The sequence below is a fragment of the Solanum dulcamara genome, chromosome 1, assembly GCF_947179165.1.
Source record: "Solanum dulcamara chromosome 1, daSolDulc1.2, whole genome shotgun sequence".
Taxonomy (NCBI): domain Eukaryota; kingdom Viridiplantae; phylum Streptophyta; class Magnoliopsida; order Solanales; family Solanaceae; genus Solanum; species Solanum dulcamara.
Window position 1 is genome coordinate 6,463,925 of NC_077237.1, and position 2,298 is coordinate 6,466,222.

At 35.0% G+C, this 2,298-nt stretch overlaps 1 protein-coding gene across 1 annotated transcript; it reads right to left on the reverse strand.

Moving 5' to 3' along the window:
* Positions 1-516: 516 nt before the first annotated feature.
* Positions 517-2,298, reverse strand: LOC129886546 (cytochrome P450 94C1-like). Its single transcript, XM_055961268.1, has one exon. The coding sequence runs from the start codon at positions 2,241-2,243 to the stop codon at positions 714-716; it is 1,530 nt and encodes a 509-aa protein (XP_055817243.1). The 5' UTR covers positions 2,244-2,298; the 3' UTR covers positions 517-713.

Consider the following 2,298-nt stretch of genomic DNA (forward strand, 5'->3'; position numbering starts at 1 on the left):
TTCTATCTCTACTTTTTTCCAAATTACAAAATCTCTTAAATTTGGTGAAATCTGGATACATTCCAAAAACACTCTGATACATCGCCTCTCTGTTCCGGATACATCCCTCAACTTCCGGATACATCACGTCTTGGTTCCGGAAACATCAGTCAACGTTCCAATACTCATGTACGTCACGATACATCACGTAAAGTGATGTTCTGACCGACACATCGCGTAAAGTGATGTATCCGAGAATAGAAGAGAGTAAGAATTTTTATAATTTTTTCAAAAAATATAAATTTTTTAAAGAATATAATAAAATAAACTGCGTATTTATGTAATTTTTCCTAAATTTTATATATAGGCGAATGATATAATTTTCATATATTTAATGTAATTTAATCGATTATAACAAATAACAACCTTTCCCAAAATAGACCAAATGCAGCATATACCCATGTGAAATATTAAGACATAAAACCAATTTCTCCATTTTGAACCATATTGGTGGCAAACACAAATAAATGAGGTGGAATTTGTCGCCCTTAATTAGAGTTTTTGAGTTCGAGTCCTAAAAATGAAGAAATTTCTGCTAAAAAACATTTAATAGATCCTATATAACGTGAATCTGAATTAATCGAAACAGTCATGAGTTCCTGATAATAGATAGTAATACAACAAACAATAAAATATAGTGGTGGACTGGTGGTCATGTTACTGGCTAAAAAACTTTAAATGCTCCTCCTCCTCCTAACCACCACCGGAACCCCGCCTCTCACGGTTGCCGTCAGCCCCGGATCGAACCGGAGATCACCACCGACCGCCATGACCCGAATATCAAAGTGTTGCAAAATAGAAGCTACTACACACTTCATTTCCATTAGTGCCAATTCCTTACCTAAACACACCCTAATTCCACCTTGAAAAACAGGATATCTAAAAGGACTTTGTTGACAAAATGTACCATTTTTTAACCAACGTTCTGGCTTGAACTCCATATAATCTTGGCCCCATATATTTTCCATTCTCCCCATTGCATATGCATGATATGTCACCCTAGCATTTTTGCCCACAAATGTACCATTTGGAAAAACATCATTTTCACTAGCAAATTTTGAATCAAATTGCACTGGTGGATATAGTCTCATACTCTCATGAATCACTGCATTCAAGTAATGCATTTGATTTATATCTTCAAACTTCATGAATTCTTGATTTTGTTCCATGACACGACTCGTTTCTTCACGGATTCTTAATTCAACATCAGGATGACTCGTTAACAACCAAAATACACTTGTTAAGGCCGAGGCCACGGTGTCACGCCCCGCCAAGATGAAACTTATAACAATATCTCTTAAATAAACTTCATTGTCAACCATAGTCATAAATCTTGATAAAAGATCTTGATGATTTGAATAGCTTAATTTTCTTTTTTGTCTTATGACTTCCCTAGCAAGAACATTAATATTTTCAATGGCCCCCCTTAATTTCTTTTCTGTTCCAATGTCCAAAAGCCTTTTGATCTTCCAAATCAATGGTGATGCTACCATTGCCCTCTCTGCTGATAATTTTGTAGCCAAATCAAACGAATGCGCGAAATGTGAAAGAGGAAGGGATAGTTCAAGACAACCAGGGTCTAAACCAAAAGAAAATTTACATATGTTATCAAAAGAAAATCTTCTAAAAACATCTTGTAAATCCAAACTTGTCCCTCTAAAATCTTGTTCAGATGATGATACAACATGAGAGGATAAAAGTGGGATAAGCCTAAATTTGATCTCATTTTTCACATTGTTAAATGCATAAGATCTAATAGACATGCTACCAAGTTCAAGACTAGCCATTTTCTTTTGGAACATCCATAAATCACCATCAACATTAAAAATTCCATCCCCTAAAAGATCACCAAGAATCATTGAAAAAGGCTTCCCTTTAGGATAATTCAAGAAGTTGGTTTTGAGCATGTACTCTACATTTCTTGGATTGGCTGTGATTATGTTGTCAAGAACATGTATTCGTATCGTTTGTGATGGCGAATTACGCAGAAGATGAGCATACCAATCACCAAGATTAATAAATTCTTTTCTCCAACTAGATGTAAGGTAACAATGGCAAATGTCACAACTGCACCATGACCAAAACTTGTGTCTTAACATGAAGAGAAAAACAGAGAAAACAGAGAAGCCAATGGCAAAAGAAAAGAGAACGTAGCCAATGGACACTTGCAAATATTGCAACAAAGAGTATACTTGAGACTCCATTAAAGAACAACACAAAAATTTATTTCCTAAACTTGGAGAAAAAGAGAAAAAAATG